Raw genomic sequence first — 25361 nt, forward strand, 5'->3', positions numbered from 1 at the left:
ATTTATTGACTGACTTTATTCATGGCAGGATCATATGTTTTTTAGTTGGGAGGGCCCTTAAAGATAACAAATCCCCTCATTTTGCAGAGGTGCAAACCAAGGCACAAGGAAGAGAAGTGACTTGGCAGGAACACAAGATGGTCTTGTTAAAGCAGAATTTGAACTTCGGTTCCCCGACTACAGATACAGGGGCAGTTAGCTCAAACAGTGAGTGGATAAAGCACTGGTTCTAGATTCAGGAAGACCTGAGTTCACATTTATCATCTGATACTAGCTATGTGACTCTGGACAAGTTGCTTAACCTTTGTTTGCCTCTGTTTCCTCAACTGTAAAATGGGGGAATATAACATCACATACCTCACAGGATTGTTGTGAGGGTCAAAATGAAATAATATTTGTAAAGTGCTTAGCAGAATGACTGGCACATACTAGGCATTTGATAAATGCTTGTTTCCTTCCCTTTTCCCTTTACTGTACTACTTACTATATCACTCAGTCCCCAAAAGACACATTGGTTTTTTTTTTAAGGTCAAGATAATAATAGCTTGAAATACAAAGCTCATTAATGATTCCTTCCAGAATAATTTTAGTGGTTTTAAGGTTAAGATGAATTTGTGACAGAAGCAATTTTAATAATTTTTATAACTGGGAATCATTCTTTCCTCCAAAGTTTTTATTTCATTAAAAAAAAAAGTAAACCAACAACTCTTGGTTCACTTTTTCTGGTTATTCATGTAGTCCTTGTGGAAAGTCATGATTCTTTTGGTTTGACTCTCTGCTTGCAGTTGTCACGGAGTTACTTTCTCTCAGGCTTGGCTCTTTGACATTTCTAGATCTATTTAATCCTTTAAAATTATCTGTGTCTTCTGTTTGCTCATCTTTCCAGTACTCCAGTATTCATCTCTTCAGTTCTCCAGTGCTGAATTAGTACTTTCTGCCAGGTTCTGCCTCTACCCTACACCTGGGTAATTGGCCTTGCTTGGTCTCAACACAGCTTACATGAGTTCCTTTACTGACCTCTGCCTACCTCAGGGGTTAGGCCTCCTGGATCAAAGTGCTCTTTATTGCGTATCAGGACAGAATGCTAAGGACTTGGGCCTTGGGTGAGGTGATGTGAGTGCTACCATGTTTAGACTGTTCACTGCTACTCCTGGTGGCTTTCCATGTTTAGACTGTTCACTGCTACTCTTGGTGGCTTTCCGGGGAAACCTCAGCTCTCACTGTCTTTCAGATTATAAATATATCTCTGGTCACACAGGAAAATTCTTCCCTCGATTGCACATTCTGGTGCTGGCTTAGCTAGCAACCCCCTTTCCTATTGCCCAGGGGTCACTGGACAATATTTTGTGTAGTTCTGGGATTGGTGAAGTCACTTACTATTATTTCTTATTGGATTTCCTAATCATTATTTTGTTTCCTATGATTTTTAAGTTTTTGTTGGAGTAAGTATGAGGGAGCAGGCTGTCTGTCTCTATCCAGGCAGCTTAGCTTCTCTGGCAACCTTTCTTTCATTCATTTAACAACCATATATTAAGCACCTGATATGGATTTATATAGGCCTGACCAGATGTTGAAATCAGAGACTATTCTTTTTTTTTTTGTCTTCATATCTCCAGCACTTAGCACATAGTAGGTCATAAGAGTGCCCAGAATCAAAGCTGTTACCTGTCTCTAAATTCTTCCCAAGAAATGCCACATTTCTGCTCACATTCTTAAACTGACCATGAACAATTTTGAATATGAAAAGAATGCCATTTTATGACCTGTGTTTCTTTCTCTTCCCAGCTATGAAAACAGAGGTGATTTGGTCATGGAGGCTTTGTTGGAAGGAATACAGAGTCAGGGACAAGGAGGGTAAGGTTATTTTTGTTTTTGTTTTTTCTTTGGAATAGGAAGAAGGCTTTCCAATGCCCATGTTTGTCTTAGCACTGGTACTTGAGCTCTCCTTTGCTCATCCTGAACTTTAAACGTGTGATTGTGAAAAATGATAGCACTCTATGTTAAGATAATTAATGTAATTCTGGCAATGTAGAATGTGATGTTTGTAGACAATGTTCTATTTTAAGAGTTTTTCTTCTTAACTAGAAGGCAGACATTTTCCTTTATGAAAATTTGTGCTCTGTGCAAGTCAAATGAATAATTAGAGAGATTTTATAGCAAAAGAAAAAAATTTTTTTTGAAGAAATGGAAAGCTTACTTAGGTTTCTTAACCACCATGAGAAATGCCTCTGTTGATTTCTTTGGGAGTTTACCAAAGCAGTCTTATTGTTTGGGCTTCAAGTCTCAACAATTCAAATTTCTTGGCTTATTTATAGTGTAAGTTTTTTATATTCAACCTTCAATAATTCAGAATTCTCTTATTCTTTTAGCAATTATCCAGGTCCTGTCTTTTTTCTTCTTTACTTTGTCTTCTTTTGGCCATTTTAGTCAGTCATAGATTTTCAGTAAGAAGGGACCTCAAAGGTAATGCAGTCCCTCAGACCTGAGCAGAAACCTTCCCATTCCCTCCCAACTTCCTTAGTAAGGAATTAGGGAGTGGTCCTTAACCCTACCTCTATTAAGAAGATAAGTCATTTGTATTTCCATCTTCTGTATCTTAGTGATATTTTAACTTTGTTTTTTTTTTTTAATTCATGAGGCTACATTTCTATTAATTTCAAATATAATTATAAAATAATTTTTGCAGTTACAACTATAGTTGTAGTTAGTTAGATAATGGTTATCCTGGATACCTACTTGTCTACTCTTTACTATTTTTTAAAATAAAAAGTGAAATTGATGTTTCCTTAAAAACGTGTAAAATGTAATTTCTGAAATATTTTATGTAATTGAAAAGTTTGAATTCTGGAATTTGGAAAAACCAGGTCTTTTTCCTATTATCTTTATCTTTACTATGTGATTATGGATGATCCATATGGGAGGAAAAAGTAGTCAATAGTTGTCAACTGAATCGGGTTCAGAAAAATTAGGACTGAGAGAAGACTTTCAGATTTGGCAATTAAGAGGTCATTTGTAACTTTGGGGAGGGTAGTTTCAGTTGCATGATGAGATCAGAAGCCAGAATGCAGAGTTGAGTGGTGAGGAAATAATGGTTTAGTGATGATACTTCAAGAGGTTGCCCTCAGGACCTGGGCTATCTAGATTATGCTAAGCTTTTATCACTTTCAGATCTGTATGAGGACACTTGGGTTCCATCCTTCACACGTCGCAGCTTAACAACTGAGAACCACGTGTTGTATGAGAGATGGAAAAAATACTTGATTGGTTTCCTACCTCACATGTCACAGTAAGGAAGCTTCCTTTGCAGTAGCCAGGGAATAGGGCCTCTCTACTCTCAATCATAGTAATATGGAAATTTTTAGTAATATAAGATTCCAGAAAAGGGGCAGGGCATTATAGAAGTGCCAAGTTAAAAACATGTCTAGAGTAGGTTTATTATGTTGTATGTTTGTGTTATGGGTCTTGCCTTGCCAAAATAACTGCTCTACCAGGAATATAGAGTCAATGGAACTAAATTCAGGGTTTAGATAATTAGTAAGTAAGCAATGTAACCTTTGGGGTTCCAGTAATATGGAAGAAATTGTATAACAAAAACTGTGAATACAGTTATTATTGTCTCAGACAGTTATCATACTCTACCTAGGAACCCCTCTAGAATGAAGACATTAAGCATTTATTAAGTGTCTTCCTTGTGCCAGATTAAAAAAAAAAGGTAGGAGGCAAAAATATTCTTTCTCCATCAAGTAGCTCACAATCTTAGTAGGAGAGATAACATGCAGATGGCTATATAACAAACAAGATATTTACATGATAAATTTGAGATACTCTTAGAGGGGAAGCCCTAGCATTAGCAGGGATCTGGATAGGGTTTTGCAGAAGATAGGATTTTAGCTGAAACTTGAAGGAATCCAGGAGGTGGAGATGGGAAGGGAGAGTATTCCAGGCATGGGGGACATCCAGAAAAAAAGCAGTTGGGAAATGGAGTGACTTGGGCTAGAAACAACAAAGAGGTGAATGTCGCTGGATCATACTGTATGTAAAAGGAGTAGGAAGACAGGAAAGGTAGGAAAAGGTCAGCTTATGGCTTTTAAGCCAAACAGGATTTTGTATTTGATCTTGGAAGTAATAGGGAGCCACTGGAGTTTATTGAATATTGAATAGGAAGGTCATGAACTGAAGGAGGGAGAGACTTGAGGCAGGGAGACCAACCAGAAAGCTTATTATAATAATTTAAGTGTGAGGCGAGGAGGGTCTTTACCAAGGTAGTAGCAGTGTCAGAGGAGAGAAGGGAGCATATGGGAAAGATGTGGCAAAAGTAGAATCAATGATAATTGAAAACAGATTAGATGTGGGGGATTAGAGAGAGTGAGCTGTTGAGGTTGACACCTAGAGTGTAAATCTGGGTGACTGGGAGAATGGTGGTGCCCTTCACAGTAATAGGAAAGTTAGAAAAGAGGTGAGGGTCTAGGGAGAACTATAGTGAGATCAGTTTTGGACATATTGAGATGTGTATGAGACACCCAGTTCAAGATGTCTAATAGGCAATTGGAGCTTTGAGATTGTAGGTCAGGAGAGAGAATAGGACTGGAAAACTAGGTAATCTAGTGGGGAAGATAAGATGGAATGGAATCAATTGTCATGGAAAGGGGTATTCCTTGGCAAAGAGAAGGGCTACCTCTTCAATGTGAGATGTGGGTAAAGGAGAATATAGTGGCAGAAAAGCATACAAATGAGATGGGATGAAGAGGAGGGGAGAAGATGGAGCCCTCCAAGAATGGCATGAACTATTTCAATGAAATAGGAGGTAAGGTTTTCACCTGAGAAGATGGAGAATGGGGGAGTCCTGAGAAGTCTGAGGAGGAATGAGAGGGTTTGGAAAAGCTTCATTGGTGAGTGGGAATAGTGAATCAATTAGAGGAATGTGAGAGGATTGCCTTGCCAGTTTAGATTGTGTGACAGATGATATATATTTGTAGTGGCCCCAGTCAGAAGGTTTTATGATTTTTCTCTATCTTCATTCAGCAGCATTGAATAGTTGTAAAAACAGTGAATGGTAGGAGTAATTCAAGGCTGAGGCTTGGCAGGGCAAGATTGGTTATATAATCAAGGAACCATGGACTTGAGAGAAGAAGATAATGGAGAGTTGAATTGGTTCATTGGGGGTCAGGATAGAGAAGGGAGAGTATAGGACTCTAGAAGTGGTGGACTGGGGAAGAATTAAGGAGTGGAGGGATTAGAGGTTATGATAAAGATCAAAAACAGGGTTGGAGTTAAAAGGCAAAGGGCAAGGTCGAATGGTAAAAGATTTTGATTAAATAAAGGAATTTCAGAGCTTACAAACATGTAGGTGGAACACAGGTCAAGGGTATATCCATCCCTGTACAGCTAAGGTAGTGTGGATGAGTAAGTCATGGGAAATGAGTAAGATGGGGAACTGGGAAGTTAGGGTATCTGAGGGAGTATTGATATGTAGACTCATATTACTATTACTATTACATATTACTATTACTATTACATATTACTATTCAGACTCAGGTCTGAAAAGTAAGAGGGGTCAGAAACTTGGCTGTTTTTTTTTTTATCTAAAAAATTTTTTTTTTTGTAACATTGCTTTCCTGTATCTTGCCCTCGAACCATCTGATCACTTCTTCTCAGAATCCTTTGCCTCATTGGTTATTACTCCTCCTCCTGCTTAAGCAATTAGACAGCTTACCTTTCTCTCTGTTCCTAACTCATAACACTTATATCTCCCATTCCTGGCTTATCCACATCTGAATCTCTAACTGTTGGTGTTACCAAGGTTTTGTCCTGTGTCCTTTATTCTTTCTCCCTCTAAACACTTGGTAATTTCATGAGCTCCCATGGGCTTAAGTGTTGTCTCTATGCAGATCATACGCACGCAGGTGTGTATATCTATCCCATATGTACATATATCCATCTTGTATGTTATGTACACACATTTAGTGTGTGTATGTGTGTGTATGTATGTGTGAGAATATGATTGCTTCTGGTGATTTTCTTTGGAAGAACCATTCTTGTGAAACTGTGATAATGTTGGCTCAATTCATTCAGTTACTTTTAGAGATGAACACATACTTCCATATTCTTTTACAGGTGAAGAAAAAGTAATGTGAGCATCTGTTGTATAATTTGAGTGATTTCTTCTTATTTGCAGGGGTTTTTTGACGTCTTGTGAGGCAGAACTACAGGAGCTAATGAAACAAATTGACATAATGGTGGCTCATAAGAAGTCTGAGTGGGAAGGGCAGACCCAGGCTCTAGAAACCTGCTTGGATATCCGACAACAGGAACTCAAATCTCTTAGGGATTTATTGGATCAAAAACATAAAGAGGTACAACACACGAGTCACTTACTTTATTTACTAGTACAGTTTAACTTTACTTATGCATTACATATGTTTTGACCACATTTTTCTTATTAAGTTTGGCTATAATATAGAGATGGATTTCCACTGGAAAATATTTGGCCCTATTTCCTTAATACTTTGATTTCATCAACATGAGTACCTTGATGGATACAGATTGTAATTCTGTATAGATGAAGTTTTTGAAACTCATTCTGTTTTAAGAGGATGTCCATAGTTCCTTTGAAGTTATACCATATATTAAAGAGCAAAATGCATGCATAAGAAACAGTCATTGAGTCACTGTTCTAATTGATAGAGTGTAAAAAATAAAATAATATGCTGTAGGGAAATTGAACTATACATTTTATGAGGCCACTGGGTGATACAATGGGTACAACACTGGACCTGGAGTCAGGAAAACCAGGGTTTGAATCTAACCTCAGACACTTATTAGCTGTGTGACTTTACACAAGTCACTTAACTTCTGTCTGCCTCAGTTTCCTCAAGTATAAAATGGAGATGATAACAGCATTTACCTCTCAGTATTGTCGTGAGGGTCAAATGAGATAATATTTGTAAAATGCACAGTGCCTGGTATGTAGTAGGCACTATATAAATGTTTATCCCTTTCCCTTCCTTTCTGATAGCACCTAGCCCTGTTAATGGTGTTTAATGAATTTTTACTTGAATTTTTAAATTGTGAAATACCTTTTTTGTTTTGGTGTACATATAATCACCAAATTTTCATGTAATTATTTTGTTTTCAAAGATGTGTGGGTCTTTTCTAGCTTAAATACAAACACAAACATCCTGATTGTTTATCTTTTTCTCCATCTTTTTACTGTAAAGAAAAAAGAACAACAAAACAAAACTAAAACCAACCTGTAATCTGTTTCCATTTACATTCAACAGAATCTGAACCACAGAAGGGTACCAATAATAAACTACCTGCCATATCCATTGGCCTTTTTCTAGTCTTTATACTCATTGGTCTCTTAACATTTAACATTTTCTACCCCCATGTTTTTAAAGTAGCTCCTTCATTGATTTCTGTGATACTGTATTGCCTTGTTTCTGTGATACTGTATTGCCTTGTTTCTGTGATACTGTATTACCTTGTTTCTCCTCCCTCTGACTTTTTTTGGTTCCTCTCCTTCCTTCTGCTGTATAAATATGCACACTCCCAAGGTTCAGTCCTTGACTCTCTAGGTTGTGGATATCAGTATATCCTGAGGTTCGATCCTTCATTTACAATTGACCTTAGATGTTTTTCATTTGGATGTGTCAGTGCCTCCTAAGACTCAGTGTGTGCAAAATTAAACTACCTGTAAATAGTTCCCCAGTGGTAATATAATTTTTCCAGATACCTAAGTTCAGTACTTGACTCTTCCTTCTCTGTTTTCTTCCCATGCTCACTAATCTAGTCCTTTTGATTCTTCTTTTATGATGTTTCTTGAATCTGTCCTTTCCTTTCCATTTTTATTGCTACCACTTATAACTTGGACTGGACTCATTTGGACAATATAATAAGAAAAGCTTCATAGCTTCTCCATTTGTTCAGCTTTCCTTCCCTCTAACCTAACATTTTACTGCAAGATTAATCTTCCCAAAACATCACTTTGACCTTGTAATACTGCTGGTAAAAACCCTTAATGAATCTCCAGTTGTGTATAGGATAAAGTAAACATCTTAGCTTCATGTTTAAGGCCTTCTACTGTCTGACCTCAACTTACCATTCCAACCTTATATTTAAAAAAAAGTTTTATGAAGCTTTTTCTTTTTATATCACAATTGTTTCTAGATTTAAATTCTTAGAGGTTCAGGTTACCATTAGATATTTTGTATCCCTTGTGGCATTTGGCATTCTGCTCTTCCTGTAGTAGTTATTTAGTTAATATTTGTCAATTATCCATGAAAATGTTTTAATGAAAAGTGCTGTTAGCATTAAAAAAAAAGGAAAGAAAAAAATTCCCTTTTTCCATCTCGGTTAAAAATTTCTTAGAATTCTTGGGGGCAAATTCTGAAGACAAGCTTGAGACAAGTGTTTGATTTCTCATAATCTAGTAATCTGGGTTGTATAAAGTGAACTGAATAGGAGGAAAAGAAAAAAAGCATCGACAAATTAGTGCCTTAATTTTTGGTATATGAATAATAGCTCACATTTAAATGGTACCCTAAGGTTTACAAAATATTTCTCCAACACTGGCCCTGTGAGATGGCTGATAAAAGTATTAATGATACCATTTTGCCAGTGAAGAAGTTAAGGCCCCAAGAGGTTAAGTGACTTGCCTGTGATCGCATAGCCACTAGGTGCCTGAGCTTGTCTCTTCTGACCACCTCCTCCCACCATGTAATGATATCCTTATCCTCTGTCTTCTTAGTGATTGCCTAATTAATGGACAGAAAGTCTAAATTTCACTATAACCAAGCCCCTTATCCAGAGTTTACCAAATTTATTTGGGCTACCATCCCCTTTAAAAAAAAATTACTCAGTGCCCTCCCTGGAAATCTACTTTCTTTAACTCTTTAATTTTTTTTTTAATTTATGTCATTTCAAAAAATATAAAATATATTTGTAAAAAAAGATGCATCTTAAATTTAAAATTTTATTGTAAATTTGTAGGTTTTTTCCTACATTGAAATTTTGATGACACAATATTGCATTATGTAGCTGTATAGAATCATATTGTAAACAAATCATTACATGCACATATTCCTGCTGATACATGCTGGACTTCCTGGCAATGCACATGACAAGCTCACCTGCCAACACTTGCTTATTAAGACCTGCCAACGACTTGACCACTGATGGGTTATAACTTGCATTTTGTGTGTTTATTTGGAAAATGATATAATTACTACAACTTTAATTTTGTTACGCAACAGATGAAACATGTATGAATGGTTTAAAAAATTTTTTTCATCTTCTTTCTTTATGCTTCCACTGTCCCCTTATTTTTATTCAACACCCCTCCCCAATTGCACTCAGGGCTACTACAACCCCCCTAATCGTTCCAGTACCCCCCAAAGGGTGGTATTGCCCACTTTGGTAACTATACCCTTGTCTAAGTGTTATTATGACTTAATTGATTTAAGGCATTGGTCTCAAACTAGACATATCTGTTTCAGATATGATAGCCATTAAATCAAATATTGAAATAAACTGAACATAGAACTATGTGATATACATGTCTTATAAATATACACATATATTCCTAAGTTTCAAAAGTTTTTTGCCAGTGCGGATATATCATTAAAAAAGTTTGAAGATCACTGATTTAAGGGATAACTGTAATAGAATTGAGTGTAGACTTGATACAGATTACGATAATTTGTATTTCTGTATTGCAACTAAATACTAAGTAATTAAGGGCAGCTAGGTGGCACAGTGGATAGAGCACTGGACTTGGAATCAGGAAGATTTATCTTCATAAGTTCAAATGCAGTCTCAGACACTTACTAGCTGTGTGATCCTGGTCAAGTCACTTAACCCTATTTGCCATAGTTGCCTCATCTGTGCAATGAACTAGAAAAGGAAGTGGCAAACCACTCCAGTATCTTTGCCAAGAAAACCCCAAATGGGGTCATGAAGAGTCCAGCATGACTGAAATGACTGAACAGCAATGACAACACTAAAATAATTGTGTAAAAGCCATTATTGTGCTGTTAGAGTCAAGCTTAACACCAGCACTTTTATTTCTGGTTTGATTTTGGGACAAAATCATGCATTCATAAATAGAAGTATCAAACTCACAGCCTGCAGGCAGCAAGCTGCTTTAGACCCAGATCAAAATGTAATTGGGAATTGTTTAACAAAATAAATAAAAATGCAATAAAAATGGTGTTAATTTGTGATAGTCTAAATATGCAGCTGGCAGGGATCCCTTTCTATTTGAGTTTGACACCACTGTTCTTAAGTCATTGAACAGTTAACAAAAAGGAGGTTTACTTGGCCCTAACATAGCAGTGATATGCAACAACGTTACAGTGGCAGATATCTTCAGCTTTGATTTATGTGATGTCTCCTCATCATGTCATCAGGACAGGGTATGGTACCTGATACCCGCCAAATCTGAGAGGCCTGGACACCATGTGGTTAGGACTTTTTATGCTTTTAGGTGACCAGGAAGTTACATCAGGGAAGCCGATGCCAATCACCGGCTCTTAGCCCAGTGTTTAGCATAGTAAGGGCTTAATGAATTCTTCATTCATTGAATGGTTTTCCTACAACAAGTAAAATGGCTTACTGTTGGAGAAGTATATTTTATAAAGATCTCTGCATTCCATGGCTGGTCCTCCAGAACCATTTCCTCCAGAAACTTTTCTTTTAGTCATCCTTTTTTTTTTTTTTTGGCATCTTAAAGCCTGGGTCTTCCTATCCTGCTTAAGTTGGAAGTACAGTGACTACTCATAGGCCTGATCCCGTTATTGATTGGCATGAGAGCTTTGCCTGCTAGGCTGATTCTCACTTCTTCTTAGGCAAACTTTGGCTCCCCAGTCATTGCAGCTCACCATACTGATGCCAGATTTAATGTGGACACTTGATCTGTGTAGCCCACTGTAGCTCAGAACTCCCAAGGGCAAGCTCAGCCTTCCATATAGGAAGGGAATGCACCACCATGCCTGGCCTTTTCTTTCTCCTTAATTTCAAATCTTTTCTTATCCACAGACTCTTCTGCTGCCTACAAACAAGCCTAGGTCATTTGCCAGATAGTCCATTCATCTGACCTTATTGTTCTCTTTTTGCTTTAATAGCCCGGCTCTTGAAAAAAAAAATGATACTAGTTGCCTTTCATTCCTCAATCCCTTGCAGTCTGGCTTCTGTTCTCATTACTTGAATGAACTTGCTTTCTTAAAGGTCACTAATCATTTCATTATTGCCAAACTAATGACTTTTTTTTTTGTGACTTCTCTGCATCATTTGATACTATTGACACCTTTTCTGCTCCCTGGGTTTCTGTGATATTGCTTCATTGTGGTTCTCTTCCTGTCTGTCAGACTATCTTTCTCAGTCACCTCTTCAGAGTTTATCATCTACGTCCCACCCCTGTGCATGGTTATGCGCCAGGATTCTCTCCTAAGCCCTCCTCTGTTCACCATCCGTATTCTTTCTTGATGATCTCATCAACTCATATGGGTTCAGTTCTTATTTTTAAGCAGATGATTGCCAAATTTATATATTCATCCCTAATTCCTTTCTTGATCTTGAGAACCAATCATCCAACTGCTTGCTGGACTATTCTACCTGTGTATTCCATTGGCATCCCAAACTCAACATAGCCAAAGTTAAATCCATCTTCCCCCAGATCTAACCCTCTTGATATTTTCCTTTTTCTGTCATGGCGCCATCTTCTAGTCTTCCAGCTTTGCAACCTAGGAGTCATCTTCAGCTGTTCACTGTCCTTTGTCCTCTATTCAATCAGTTTCCAAGTCTTGTTGATTCGCCTCATCAGATCTCTCATATCCTCTCCACTCACCATAACCACCCCAGTTTAGGCTCTCATTGCCTCTTTCCTGATTTGTTGCCCTAGACCAGGGGTGGGGAACCTGTGCCTGAAGGCCACATGTAGCTTTCTAGGTGCTTGGGTACACCCTTTTGACTGAGTCCAAGTTTTACAGAACAAATCCTTTTATTAAGGGGATTTGTTTTGTGGCCATACTTGAGGACCTAGATGGCCACATATGACCTTGAGGCCACAGGTTCCTCACCCCTGGCCTAGACCCTTCATTGGGATCCCTGCCTCCAGTCATTCTTCTCTTCAGTTCATCTGCCAAACAGCTGCCAAATTCATGTTTGTAAAAATCATAAGCCATTGCCCTTAGGATAAAATGTAAAGTCCTCTGTTTGGCATTTGAGGTGCTTTGCTATCTAGCATTAGTCTATTTTCCCAGGCTGTTTATATATTCCTCCCTCTCACTCTACTTTCCAACCAAATGAATCTTCTTGCTGCTTGATCTCCTGCCTTTGTGCCTTTTCAAAGACTCAGCTCCTTACTACCCTTCCCTAGAAATCTCTTCCTCATTAGCTCTGCCTTCCTTCAAAACTCAGGTTTAGGGCCATCTCTTTTCAGAGGCCTTTCCTGATTCCTCTAGTTGTTGGTGCCCGCACACTGGAATTATATTGTATTTGTTTTGTATGTATATATGTGTGTGTGTATATGTGTCCCTACACACATACATTGCATTTGCTTATCTGTGTATACTTTGTGTCCTTGTAGACTATAAACTCCTTCAAAAATAAATATTTTATTCTTGCCATTTGTCTTCATATCACAGTCTCCTCTCTCTCTAATTCTTCCTTCCCCCATTTCTCTTTCCATCCTATTTTCCTATTGAATTAAATCTGTTTCTGTAGCTAACTTTCTGTGTGTGGTAATTTTTTCTTCCTTTGACCAGTTTAGTTGAAAATGAGGTTCAAATATCATCCATTCACTCTTACCCTTCCTCCTTTTTGCAGGTATCACCTTCCAGTCACTTATAGATAACCTCCTTCTGCAGGGTCTCACAATCAGTAAATTTTTTTATTTAATGACCATTCAGTATAAGGTACTGTGCCAAATTCTTTGGTGATGTAAAAAAAAAAAGTTATGGTCTTTGCCTTCAAATAACTGTTAGTCTGGTAAAGAGTGTTTGTGTGTATGTCTATGTGTGTATCTCTAATAAATATCTACTGGTATTTGCTAAGTGTTAAATTAATGGCATAGACAACATGATTTAGTAGAGCATACTGGATTGGGAAAACAGGAATCTGTGACCTAGTCCTTATTATTACTAGTGTTTTATGGAATTCTGAACTTAAGTGAGTCTCTTGAAAGATTTGGGGTTCAATTACCTAATCTATTAATATAAAATGAATGTTGGATTAGATCAGTGGCTTTTAGCCTGTGTGAAACAGTTATTTTTTCAGGTCCTTCCTCCTTTCTAAAATGCTATCAGGATTCTGGAGTGCTTTAGAAGATAGAGCCATTACTATAATAATAGCTGACGTTTAGTGCTTGAAGGTTTGCAAAGTGCTTTCTATGTGTTGTCATTTGAGACTCATGACCTCATTGAAATCTTCATGCTCACTCTGGCCTCTAGAAGGAGTTAGGTCTTTTACTTGGCTTTGATGGGAAGTAAAGATAAGGGGAAGGAGAAGGGCATTTGAAGCAGAGGCAGTTGTATGAGCAAAGGCTCGAAGTCAGTGCACCAGGGATTTATTAAGCACCTCTTATTTTTAGAGCATAGTGGCAATGCAATATTTGGTGTCAGTCTGCATTGCTGGAGGAAGTTAATCTCAGTGAGACTTCCCCACAGGACATCACAGAATCTTCATTTTTTAGGGTATGTGTAAGATACCATGATAAACCCTACCATTAAGGAGATTACTTTCTATTGGGGAAATTACCTGTATTCAGATAAGTACAATGCAAAGTGTATCATGATATGAAGAGATCCAGACAAATGACTTTCAGAAACTTTGAATAGGAGGTCATAGTAAATATTTATTGAGTGTGTATTATATGCCTGGTGCTCATTTCACAAAGAAAGGTAAAAGACAGACCCTGCTCTTAAGGAACTCAGAGTCTAATGGAGAAGACAACATGCAAATAAGTATGAACAGACAGGCTGTATACAGGATTAATTGGAAATAATCAACAGAGGGAAGGTACAAAGATTAAGTGGGATCAGGAAAGGCTTCCTATAGAAAAGTGGGAGAAATTTTAGTTGGAACTTGAAGGAAGCTGGAAAGAAGGTGGGATGAGGAGAGAGAGCATTCCAGGCATTGGTGACAACATGTGAAAATGCCTGGAGTCAAGACATGTGCTCTTCTTGGAGAAACAGCCAGGAGGCCATTGAAACTGGGGGGGGGAGGGGAGAAAGAAGATGTCTAAGGTATAAGAAGACCGGGCTTTGAACTCCAAACAGATGATCTGATCCTGGAGTTGATAGGGAGCCACTGGAGTTTATTGAGTGTGTATGGGGGTGGGGTGGGGTAACAAGGTCAGACCTGTATTTTAGGAGGTGAAGCAATGAATTATGGACTTCATCTCTGTTTGCATTTCAAAGTTTCTACTGAAACTACTTTGATCAAGAATACTTAGAAGTCTTTTTTTTTCCCCATTAAAGATCTGTTTTCCCCTGGATTAAACTCAGTTTTGTTGGGTAAGTTATTCTTGGTTGTAAGCCTTTTTTGTCTTTTGAGATACTGCATTTCAAATCCTCTTCTCCTTTATGATGGTAACTGCCAAGTCTTCTGTCATCTCAACTCTGGAACCTTGGTTCTTCAACTCATTTCTTTTTTTTCTGGTTGCTTACAGTATTTTTTTTTTCTTTGACCTGGAGGGTCTTGATTTTGGCTATGATGCTGTTATTGGGAGTTTAAATTTTAGGGTTTCTTTCAAGTGAGGTGACTGATGGATTATTTCTCTTTTTCATTTGGCCCTCTGATCCTAATAGATCTGGGCAGTTTTTATTCATCATGTCTTCATATATGATTTCTGGGCTTTTTTTTTTTTTGTCATGATTCTTAGATTTTCTCTTTAGGACATATTTTCAGTTGTTTTTGATAGGAGATACCACTGGTGGCATGAAAATGAAGTGGAAATGGGCTGCATATTGACTTAGAAAACTTCAAACTATCATTGTCTTTGTGTTATTATATTTTTATTTGTTTTGTCAAATATTTCTCAGTTATATTTTAATCTGGTTTTAATTGTACTTGGGAGTATTAGGGGGTTTTGTTTATGCAAACTTTTTAAACCTTATGTAATCAAAATTAAATATTTTATCTTCTGTGATCCTCTCTATCCCTTGTTTGGTCAGGAATTTTTCCCCTATGCATACATTGGAAAGGCAATTTCTTCTCTGCTCCTCTAATGTGTTTATGAAATCACCCTTTATGTCTAAGTCATTACCCAGTTGGAGCTTATGTTGGCATGTGATGTGAGATGTTGGTTTATTCCTAGTTTCTGCCAAACTGCTTTCTAGTTTTCCCATTAGTTTTTTTTCAAATAGTGATTTCTTACCCCAGTAATTGGGATCTTTGGTTTTTGTTAAATACTTGGTTACTATGCTCCTTTGCTTCTGTCTGATTTACTGTGTTCTATTAACTGACCTCTCTTTTTTAAACCAGTACCAAATCTTTTTTGATGATTACTGAAGTATAGTTTGAGATCTAGGCCTCCTTCCTTCCCACTTTTTCTTTTATTATTTCCCTTGAGATTCTTGACCTTTTGTTCCTCTAAATTAACTATTTTCTTGTTTGTAATGTCTTGGCCTACCCACGAGCAACGAATATTTCTCTAGTTATTTAGATCTTCTTTTCTCTACCTCTTTATTACCATGGGCCACCACTCTTTTAAGTGTGACTGACTTTAGGGATGTGAATATAACATTTAATAACTTTTAATGTTCTTGATATCTAGTAATAGGGTGGGAGATTGAAGAGGAGCACATTTGCATATACAAATACACTATTTTTATAACATTTCACATAACCTAATTTTTTTAGATAGAAGGTTGCATGTTTTAAACCAATGATTATAATAATCACTTGATGGAAATATTTCTTTTTTTTTAAATATAAATTTATTTATTTTTAGTTTTCAATATTTACTTCCACAAGATTTTGAGTTCCAAATTTTCACCCCATCCCACCCCTCCCTTCACCCCAAGATGGCATGCATTCTGAATATCCCTTCCCCTAGTCTGTCTTCTCTTCTATCTCTCCCCTTCTTCTCTTATCCCCTTCCCCTTCTATTTTCCTGTAGGGCAGTATAGACTTCTGTACCCCATTTCCTGTATTTCTTATTTCCCAGTAGCATGTGAAAACATTTTTTTAAGCATATGTTTTTAAAACTTTAGGTTTCAAATTTTCTCACTTCCTCCCTCCCCACACATCCTCATTGAAAAGGCAAGCAACTCAATATAGGTTATACATGTGCAGTTATGCAAAACACTTCCATAGTAGACATGTGAAAAACTAACTCTGTTTCCCTTAATCCTATCCTGCCCTCCCATTTATTCTATTCTTTCTTTTGACCCTGTCCCTCCTCAGAAGTATTTGTTTCTGATTACCCCCTTTCCCAATCTGCCCTCCTCTCTATCATCCCCTGTCTCTTGTCCCCTTCTCCCCTATTTTCCTGTAGGTAAGACAGATTCCCATAACCAATTGAATGTGTATCTTATTCCCTCCATAAGCCAAATCCTATTAGAATAAGATTCACTCATTCCCTCTCACCTTCCCCTGTTTCCCCTCCACTGTAAGAGACTTTTCTTTTCTGTTTTTTTTTCTTTGTGAGATAATTTACCCCATTCTACCTCTCCCTTTCTTCTTCTCCAAGTATAATCCTCTCTCATCCCTTAATTTTATTCTCCAGATACGACCCCTTCATCTTCAACTCACCCTGTGCCCTCTATCTATCTATCTATCTATCTATCTATCTATCTATCTATCTACCTACATACATATAATTTTTTTTCCTCCAACTACCCTAATACTGACTTACTACGAGACAAAGGTCTCATGAGTTATAAATATCATCTTTCCATGCAGGAATGTAAACAGTTCAACCTTAATAAGTCTCTTATGATTTCTCTTTCCTGTTTACCTCTTCATGTTCCACTTGAGTCTTGTATTTGAAAGTCAATTATGCTTGGAAAGTCCTCTATTTCACTGAATGACCATTTTTTCCCCTGAAGGATTATACTCAGTTTTGCTGGGTAGGTGATTCTTGGTTGTAATCCTATCTCCTTTGCCCTGTGGAATATTATATTCCATGCTCTGCCTTCTTTAATGTAGAAGCTGCTAAATCTTGTGTTATCCTGATTGTGTTTGCACAGTACTTGAATTGTTTCTTTCTGGCAGCTTGTAATATTTTCTCCTTGACCTGGGAACTCTGGAATTTGGCTATAATATTCCTAGGAGTTTTCCTTTGGGGATCTCTTTCAGAAGGAGATTGGTGGATTCTTTCAATTTCTATTTTTGCCCTCTGGTTCTAATATATCAGGGCAGTTTTCCTTGATAATTTCTTGAAAGATGATGTCTAGGCTCTTTTTTTTGATCATGGCTTTCAGATAATTTTAAAATTCTCTCTCCTGGATCTATTTTCCAGGTCAGTTGTTTTTCCAGTGAGATATTTCACATTGTCTTCTATTTTTTCATTCTTTTGGATTTGTTTTACAGTATCTTGATTTCTCATAAAGTCACTAGCTTCCAATTGCTCTATTCTGATTTTTAAGGAAGTATTTTCTTCAGTAATCTTTTGGACTTCCTTTTCCATTTGGCCAATTTTGCTTTTAGGGCATTCTTCTCCTCATGGCTTTTTGGACCTCTTTTGCCATTTGGGTTAGGCTATTTTTTAAGGTGTTATTTTCTTCAGTATTTTTTTGGGGTGTCCTTTAGCAAACTGTTGACTTGTTTTTCATGATTTTCTTGCATCACTCTCATTTCTCTTCCAGTTTTTCCTCTTACTTCTTATTAAAATCGCTTTTGAGCTCTTCCAAGGCCTGGGACTGATTCATATTTTTCTTGGAGGCTTTGGATGTAGGAGCTTTGACTTTGTTGTCTTCTTCTGGTTGTATATTTTGATCTTCTTTGTCACCAAAGTAAGATAATATAGTCTGACTCTTTTTGCACTGCTTGCTCTTGATCCCAGCCAGTTACTTGAGTTTTAAACTCTTTGTTAAGGTAAGAGTCTGCTTCCAATGTGGAGAATGTACTGTCCCAAGCTTCAGGGGTTTGTACATCTGTTTTCAGAGATACTTGTAGGGACCTATAAATTTTCAATTCTTCCAAGGTGGTATGATAAGGGGCAAGGTGTTTACTTCTTTCCTGGCCTGTGCTCTGGTCTGTTAGTGACCACAAGTACTCCTTTCTGTCCTGTAACTGTGAGGAGGATTTCCTTTCTACAATCACTACAAGCTCCACCACTACAGCATTCTTCCTTACCCCAGGACCACCGCCCAGAACTGTGACCCAGATCCAAACACGGGCAAAGCAAGAGATTCCTGCCTCAGCACTGGCAAAGAGATTCCTGCAATCCCTCTCTGATTAGCCACTGGATTCCCCCTCAGTCTGTGGGCTAGAAGCTCAGGAGGCAGCTGTCGTCCCGCCCCCCCCCCCGGGCCACGCTCTTGGGGAACTGGATCTGAGACCCTACGTTCCTCTCTCAGCACTGCAGAAACAGACTTTTTCCACTGATCTTCTAAGTTGTCTTTGGCATTGGTGGATTGAGGAGTCTGGAAACCTCCACAGCTGCCCGTGATTCAGTCCTTTGAGGCTTGCTCTAGGTTGGCTGAGGCCTGCGCACCCATGCTGAACTGTGCTCCTCTACCTGCCCAGCGCGATATACCTTTCTGATCAATTATGTAGGTTGTCTTGGGCTGGAAATTTTTTTCACTCTGTCTTTTTGTGGGTTCTGCTGCTTTAGAATTTGTTTAGAGCCATTTTTTATGGGTATTTGGAGGGGTTTGGGGGAGAGCTCAAGCAAGTCACTGCTTTCACTTTGCCATCTTGGCTCCACCCTCCCAACCTGTTACTTTCAAAAGTGCCCTCTGGAAATATTTCTAAAGTGTTTTGTAGCATTACATGTTATTTTAAACAGAATTTGCCAAGCACAGTTAAACTTTTCCCCATCATTATGAACATCACTTATTATATTCTTTTGCATGAATCAGTGCCCTCAAGGCCTGTTGAGACATCTGAGGTGGTTTGTTCCTGTGGAAGAGAAAAAAATTCAGTACTTGCATTTTGAGTACAGCTTGCCAAAAAAAAAATCTATTGATCAAATCATTGTATTTCTAGTCTTTGATTAGAAAGAGAGGAAATGCATCCTGTCTTTAATTCTCTGTTACACAAACCATTGTCAAGTTAAAATATATGATATTCCCAAAGATAAAATTCTATAATAAAATAAAATATAGTTACAGAGCTCAAGTCAAATTTCAGTTCATAGATTTGATTCACTAAATTGTTGGTACACCGTGGAATCTTTTCCTAAGCAATTCACTGGTCAAGGATAGAGACAATGAATGAACTAAGTTAGAATAAACTATTTCTGTTCTAAGTTCAATTATAACCTAACTCCATTTTCAGGTAATTTATAGAGTTTCTTCTTAAACTTTGGTCCAGCTTCCTCTCAGAAAGTGGTTAGGCCTTTGGTCAGAATGGTGTAAAAAAGGACATCTGTACAGGACATTGTTTTGAAATTCAGAATTAAACACTGATAAAGTTTCTCATTCAGGTGGAACCAAATACTTCAATGTATTGTCCTAACTTGTTTTGTAATTTATAGCCTGAAGAGGGAAGATGGAGTGGGTAGATTCAAATGTGTGGGTTTTTGGGTTTTTTTTTTTTGTGGTTTAACTATCTTCTTTCTTTCCTTCTTTCTCTTTTTCTTCTCTCTTATTGTTAGGCTGTCTGTTACCTCTTGTTATCACCTCCTCCTAATTTACTTTTTCGTAGTAAGTCACACATGTCCTAGAAGTAAAATTCTTGGATTTTGTGATTGTTTTGCTGTGGATACTGACTCTATCTACTTTTAGGTTCATGGCTCCAATCTCAATTATTAATGGTATTGGAAGTTTTTTTTTTGATAAGTGGAGTGTTATACAAATATATGAGATGTTGTATATGTAGGCTCTTTCCTTTGTTATGTAGCTCTGTAGGTTTTTTTTTTCTTTTTAATATTAAAACCCCACCCATCTCTTTCTTTAGGTTGGGATGTTGCATCAGCAGATGGAAGAACTTGATAAAACCAAGCAAGAAATGGCCATAGAATACAAACAGGAATTAAAGAAACTTCAGGAAGAGGTGAGTAAATGTTCACTAATTTGCTTTTTGGATTTAGTGGATTTATTTATTTATTGTTTACTTGTGGGAGCTTTTTAAAGTGATCTGGAAGATAGGGCTAAAAACCTTTATCCTTCACCTCCCCTCACTCAGTTGTTTGGTATGTCCTAGAGGGCAGAAAATAAATTTTAATTTTCTTGGTAGGTTTCTTGGGTCTTAACAGAAATATTAAATTCTTTTTTTTTTATGCCTTGTATTCCTTTATTTAATTGAAAAAAACTTTGCATTTATGACATGCTGTCTACACTTCTTTTAATGGTGATATTAACTATTTGAACTTCTTTTAATATAATTACCTATGTATGCTGGCATATTTAATATATTCCGCTGGTACCACTTTTAAACTCTTAGACCTAGTTCAAATGATTAGGCATTTGATAAGCAATGAAATTGACTGTCTTCACAGCTAACCAGACTAAAGAAAGGCTATGAAAAGCTTCAGAAAAAGCAGATAAGAGAATCCAGAGGTGGCACCAAAAGTCACAGGGAAGACTCATCTGAAATGGAGAGGTTAAATGGAAAAATAGAGGTATGATGATTTTGTTCATGGTGATTATTAATCTTCATACAGGATAATAATTTGGGAAGAAGTGGTATTTCCTGAAACTGAGTTCTCATCATCAGTTCTATTTACAGGTAAGAAAATTTAGAGTGAGCAAGTTACTTTGCACCTTCTGTCACCATATGGTCACTTTGGGGTCAGTACCCCAACCGTACCAATTGGTTAGGATGCACTCATGATTAGTATCTATAAAGTATTGTATTTGTCTATTAAAGCTTCTTTTGTGGAAGAGGAGCTATTTTCAAATTTATTTTGTTTTTAAAAAGTTCAATTTTAGAAAAATATTTTTTGAATATAGATCTCATGACCATCAAGGTGGCCAAATAGTTACTTTTAAACAGTTTCAAAAAATTTACCTAAAGCCCTAAGATCTTTTTTGAGGTGGAATTGCCTGTGGGGAGGAGAACATGGTGGTGATGAGATTGGACTTTTTCATTTACTATCCACTTAGACTATTGCAACAGCCTCCTTACCAGACTTCTAAAGTCTACTCTCTCCTTCCTCTGATCCATCCATTCATTGCACTGCTGACAGATCAACCTTCCTTATATATTCATTTGAACATATCACTCCACTTCTCAAAACTTCAGTAATTCAGGTACCTTAGGTTGGAATTCAGAGCCTTTGGCAGTCTAGCACTACCTTACCTTCCAAAGCTTATCTCCCAGTAATCCTGGATTCACTCCCTCCTCAGTCATTAATGCTCCTCCCTGCCAGTTGTCCTCAGCACCATAAATCCTCCCTGCCTTATGTATCTATATACTGTTTTGTATTATAACTGTGTATGTGGCATGTCTCCCTCACCCCCACTAGATTTTTAAAATGTAAGAAGGTGGAGACCATATCTTTTGTTTGATCTTTTTACATCCCCAACACCTAGAATTGTGCTTTGTACATAGAAAATAGATAGTTATGAAAATTTCAAATGGGAAGAAAAGAATTAAAGAATTAATATGAAGATATGGTGAGGGGGAGATAATAATAATAATGATAGCATTTATTGATGCTTTAGAAATATTCTCTCATTTTATAACAACCCTGAGAGATAGGTGCCGTTATTATTCCCGTTTTACAAAAGAGGAAACTGGTACAGAGATTGCGCTGTTCCATAGAATACGGTAAGTAAAGGTCACAGAGTTTCAGAGTTTCCCTTTTTGTTTCATTTAGTCAACTGTCATATGGACTTCACACGCATCTCTGGTTTTCCAGGCTTTTCCTACATGATGACAGTTCTTACTAGAGATTACTCAGACAGGGAGGAGGAGGAACTTCTTACAGATGGCACCAGACTGGGATTCTACTTTCTCTTATGCAGTTTATCACTGCTCTGAGAATGAGAAAACCTGGGTTCTAGCCCATATTTGACTGCTATTTGGCTTGGCAGCAGTGCAATGTAAGGGGGAAGAGGAACAGACAGATTTGGTCATAGAGGACCCGAGTTTAAGCCCTGACTCTGACCTTGGGCATGGTCATGTCATTTTTGTCTCCTGAATCTCTTTCCTTATCCCTAAAGTGGAAATAACAGCAATTATATAAGGATTTTTGTGAGGATCAAATGACAGTTTTTGGAAAGCACTTTATAAATGAGGAAAATGTTATATAATTGTAAGCTGCTGTATTATTATTACTGTTAAGTAACTTGAACCATTCATTGTAAAATGAGGAAGTTGGACTCAGGGGCAGCTAGGTAGTGCAGTGGATAGAGCACCGACCCTGAAGTCAGGAGTACCTGAGTTCAAATCCGTCCTCAGACTAAACACTTGACATTTACTAGCTGTGTGACCCTGGGCAAGTCACTTAATCCCAATTGCCTTTAAAAAAAAAGGAAGTTAGACTCAGTGACCTTCTAAGGGCTGTTTCAGTGTAAAATTTTATGAGTTTAAAATTTTGAAGTTCAGAAATATTCTTGCACTGTTTTGCCAATGGAAGATTACTTTGGGTCACCCAGCTCTCTGTGGCTCTACTAGCTGGCAAGAACATGAAAAACAGAGGAACACGTCTTATAGCATTGTTAAGATTTGTGCTTGTTTGGAACTATCTGCTTCTTGGTGACTCCCTTCTTCCTTCTTCATCTTTATTATGGGTACTTAAAAATTCTCCTAGCTGTAGCAGCTTCTGGAATGCTAAGAATGCTAAGGAACTCATCACTACTACCTGGAATTTTTGCTCTTTACCTTTCTAACATCTATAAACTTATAATGTAGAGACATAGAGTAGATGAGACTTGCAGACTCAAGGAATCATGGAAAATGTTTAGGGAGCCTATAAGATATGGCTGTTAGGTGAGTTTACTTGGTGTTTCAAATTGTTCCCATAACCATAACCACCAGAGGCTGGCTGGCTTCATGGTATTTTAGTTACTGTTGAATTCTCATTTTCCATATATTGTTTAATATTTGAGTCATAAATAACTGATAACTGGTTTCAAAAAAGAATTACTAAATTTTATCTTGACAGTTTTTCCTTGAAAACTAGATAATTATGACAATTAACCCTTAGGTGGCAGCAAATTTATAAAACTAGACATGAGTCAAATAGTATTCAGCATCCCTACATCATACACTTCAGCAATAAATAGAGTGTTAAATTTGGGAAGACAGAAATCCAGAGGCACAGTATATGAGGAGATGAGATATATGATGTATAACTACATCAGATGACTGAATAATGGCATCCCTGCTGTGGAAAAAGGTCCACCTCTGTCAAGGGATGGGGGTGGGGGGTAGTAATTAGAGTAAGAGTAAACTTGGAAGTAGTGACAAGAGGCAGTGCATTTACAAGTCAACTGTCCTGGTTGCCTTTGCAGGAGTTCCGTCAGAAATCACTAGAATGGGAGAAGCAGAGAATGATTTATCAGCAACAGGTGGTGTCTCTGGAGGCACAAAGGAAAGCTTTGGCTGAACAGTCAGAGATTATTCAGGTAGAGTTAAAACATTTAAAAAGTGATGTAAAATTTGGGTCATTTTAATTTAAATTGGTACATATCTATATGCCAGAGTAGATTCTGCTTTTCCACTTTGGACAGGTATATTTATGTAGTGGCTACAGGAGTGTCAGCTTTTTTCCATTTTTATCTCTTATCCCATAGACTTTGCTTATTACTATCTTGAGTTACTATAATAGGGAAAATAGAAAATAGGATGAACCAACTTTTTCTATGACTTTGTTCCTTCTATATTACAAACAAGTAATTAGGTTTTGTACAGTGTCACATTTGGAAGTGGAGAAAGCCTAGTAGTATAGGTTCCTTTTCTGTTTTCCAGCCTTTTAACATACATTACAATACTGAAACAGAAACCAGGCAAATCAGTTTTAAGTGGTTGTAATCTACATCAGTGATTGTACCTAAAAGATGAGTTATGGACTTTTTTATGGAGGACTGCTCAAATAAGTATGAAAAGCAGTGTTTTAAGATAGTGCTTTTCAGCCTTTTCATTCTGTAGCATGCTTGAAATACAGACATCTTTGAAGACTGTTACATTTTCTAGGGATAGCAGAGACAGGTCCAACTGAGCCAAGCTGTGGTGGGGTAATAACTCCAGTTACTGGGAATAATGAAGATGTTCCTCTTAACCAAGTGACTGAAAGCTGCTACCTTCCTTTGTCTGGAACGCCATAGCTCAGTAGACATTCTTTTCCCTTTCATGGGGTGGTAGAACTCTAGTAGAGGTCAGTTTTTACTATTATTTCTCAATCATTCATCAGTAGATTATTTATATTATTGATTAGAAATCGCACTTAAGTACTTTGTTGATGTAAATGAAACCCTTGTTTACTGTAGCCCCTGGGGGGAGGAAAAGAGAAAGACTTATAAACAAAACCTCCACGTTTATAGGTTTGATTTGTACTACTTAGGCCTAGTCTAATTAATTATGTTCCTACAAGAAGTGATTTCATGTTACAAAACTAGAAGAATCTTTGTTTTATATCTCTTGAAAATCTTTCAAAAATTAGTAAATATCTGAACCTATTTGAATCTTTTTGCAATTTAGTGATGCTTTTCAGTCCTCATTATAAAGTCAATTCACATTGGATAATATTGTAAATGTTGCAGCTATACAAAATTGGATTGAGTGGATGCCAAATCCTTTAAAATATTGTTGTTGTTTAAAAAAAATCCCAAATATTAGCTTTTGGAGGGGTTATTTCTCTGCTGCTCCCAAAAATGTAGGAAAAAAATTCTGATTTAGGGCTACAATTGCATTACCTTTATACAGGGTTCTAGTATATTGTTAATTTCAAAAATGTCAAAGATACTTGTTCTTATCTTCTACTATATATTCTTTTATCTCTACTTCCTCAGAAAGGTATGGGTTTTTTATTTTAATTTTTATATTCTGAACTTAAACCGAATAAAGTGAGCATTTCCATATACATAGAACAGAAAAAGAGGATTGTGCAACTATGAGTCTCTTATAATGAACAGCTTGCTTCTCATTTTAAGTATATAATAAAGTCAACATAGAACTTTTAAAATTGTCTTGTTTGTGATTCCTTCTTATCTTCCTTCAGTTCTCTTCTCTGCATTAAAAATGCTTTAATTTCCTTCTTTCCTTTCTTCCCTCCTGCTATCCTATCTCTAACCCCCATCCTCCTT

General features: G+C 37.2%; 1 protein-coding gene across 10 annotated transcripts in view; it reads left to right on the forward strand.

Annotated features, from left to right (window-relative positions):
- Positions 1–25361, forward strand: part of CEP63 (centrosomal protein 63) — a 58288-nt gene that overhangs the window by 6817 nt on the left and 26110 nt on the right. For 7 of the 10 annotated variants that reach the window (XM_020986087.2, XM_020986086.2, XM_078146763.1 and 4 more), the window contains exons 2-6: positions 1786–1854; positions 6176–6353; positions 20068–20163; positions 20609–20731; positions 23571–23684. In XM_020986087.2, coding sequence (XP_020841746.1) covers positions 1811–1854; positions 6176–6353; positions 20068–20163; positions 20609–20731; positions 23571–23684 — 555 coding nt within the window. In that variant the 5' untranslated portion in view covers positions 1786–1810. Of the gene's footprint in view, positions 1–1785; positions 1855–6175; positions 6354–20067; positions 20164–20608; positions 20732–23570; positions 23685–25361 lie in introns of those variants that run through there. The other 3 variants (XM_078146762.1, XM_078146767.1, XM_078146766.1) reach the window with 2 other exon arrangements.

This window comes from Phascolarctos cinereus, unplaced genomic scaffold (genome assembly GCF_003287225.1).
Source record: "Phascolarctos cinereus isolate Bilbo 61053 unplaced genomic scaffold, phaCin_HiC Scaffold_726;HRSCAF=1367, whole genome shotgun sequence".
In the NCBI taxonomy this organism is placed as follows: Eukaryota; Metazoa; Chordata; class Mammalia; order Diprotodontia; family Phascolarctidae; genus Phascolarctos; species Phascolarctos cinereus.